The sequence below is a fragment of the Dipodomys ordii genome, unplaced genomic scaffold (genome assembly GCF_000151885.1).
Source record: "Dipodomys ordii isolate 6190 unplaced genomic scaffold, Dord_2.0 Scaffold138, whole genome shotgun sequence".
Lineage (NCBI taxonomy): Eukaryota > Metazoa > Chordata > Mammalia > Rodentia > Heteromyidae > Dipodomys > Dipodomys ordii.
The window spans coordinates 1,550,179-1,551,199 of record NW_012267354.1 but is presented as its reverse complement, the minus strand read 5'-3'; the positions used below and the strand labels follow the sequence as shown (position 1 = coordinate 1,551,199).

The 1,021-nt window shown below is 34.8% G+C and overlaps 1 protein-coding gene across 1 annotated transcript; it reads left to right on the top strand.

The window, feature by feature from the left end:
* On the top strand, positions 1–564 carry LOC105996893 (olfactory receptor 14J1-like; the record flags this gene model as incomplete). Its single annotated transcript, XM_013031133.1, has 1 exon — positions 1–564. A coding segment is annotated over one exon (564 nt), but the record flags the coding sequence as incomplete, so codon positions are not given.
* Positions 565–1,021: the final 457 nt, after the last annotated feature.

The following is a 1,021-nucleotide window of genomic DNA, read 5'->3' as shown; positions in this document are numbered from 1 at the left end:
CTCATCATGGATGCCAGAAAATGTAAGAGTGCTGTGATAGCTGTATGGGTAAATGGAGGCATCTCAGGAATCTTGTATACAGCTGCCACATGTTCTATCACATTCTGTAGAGCCAGAATAATTCACCACTTCTTCTGTGATGTCCCTCAAATAGCGAAGCTCTCCTGCTCCAATGATTACCTTGCAGTCATTGGAGTGGCTGCGTTCACGTCTCTGGCAGCCTCAGCCTGTTTCATCTCCATTGCCCTCTCCTACATCCACATATTCTCCACAGTTCTAAGAATACCCTCTGCTGAAGGCCAGTCTAAGGTCTTCTTTACCTGCCTGCCCCACCTTTTTGTTGTCTCATTTTTCCTGTTCACAGCCATGTGTGCATATTTCAAACCAATTTCAGACTCTGCAACTGCTTTGGACCTCATGTTGTCTGTTTGTTATACAATAATCCCTCCAACACTCAATCCTATGATCTACAGTCTGAGGAATGAAGCCATGAAGGGAGCTTTAAAGAATCTTCCAACTTTAGCTGGAAGATTCACTGAGAAAAAAGGATTCATGTTTTGTTAGTAGCTATAAAATATTGTTTATCTGGAACTTTTCCCTAATTTTAATATCAATAAAATAAATATCAATAAAAAGTAATATTTTTCTGTTGACAAACTATATGATGATTTAAATTATTAAACTCTTCATTCCAATTTCTTTTCCTAAGTCACTGAAATTAATTTTTTTTCCTTTCAAGGTAAATAAAAGTTAACAATGGTCACTTTATATAGGAACAGTACTTCCTAACCATCCCAACACACACACATATATATATGTATCATGTATACATGGACATGCTAACAACCTAAACAGATTTTTTAAACTACAGCATGGGTAAATATGTTACATAAGCAAGAAAAGGAAGTGATATTTATCACTTATTCCACTCACTAAAGAAGACACAATTTTTACAAAATCTTCTAATTTCAAATTTCTATTTTAAAAAATTATATTAATTTTACATATCAATTTTACATAT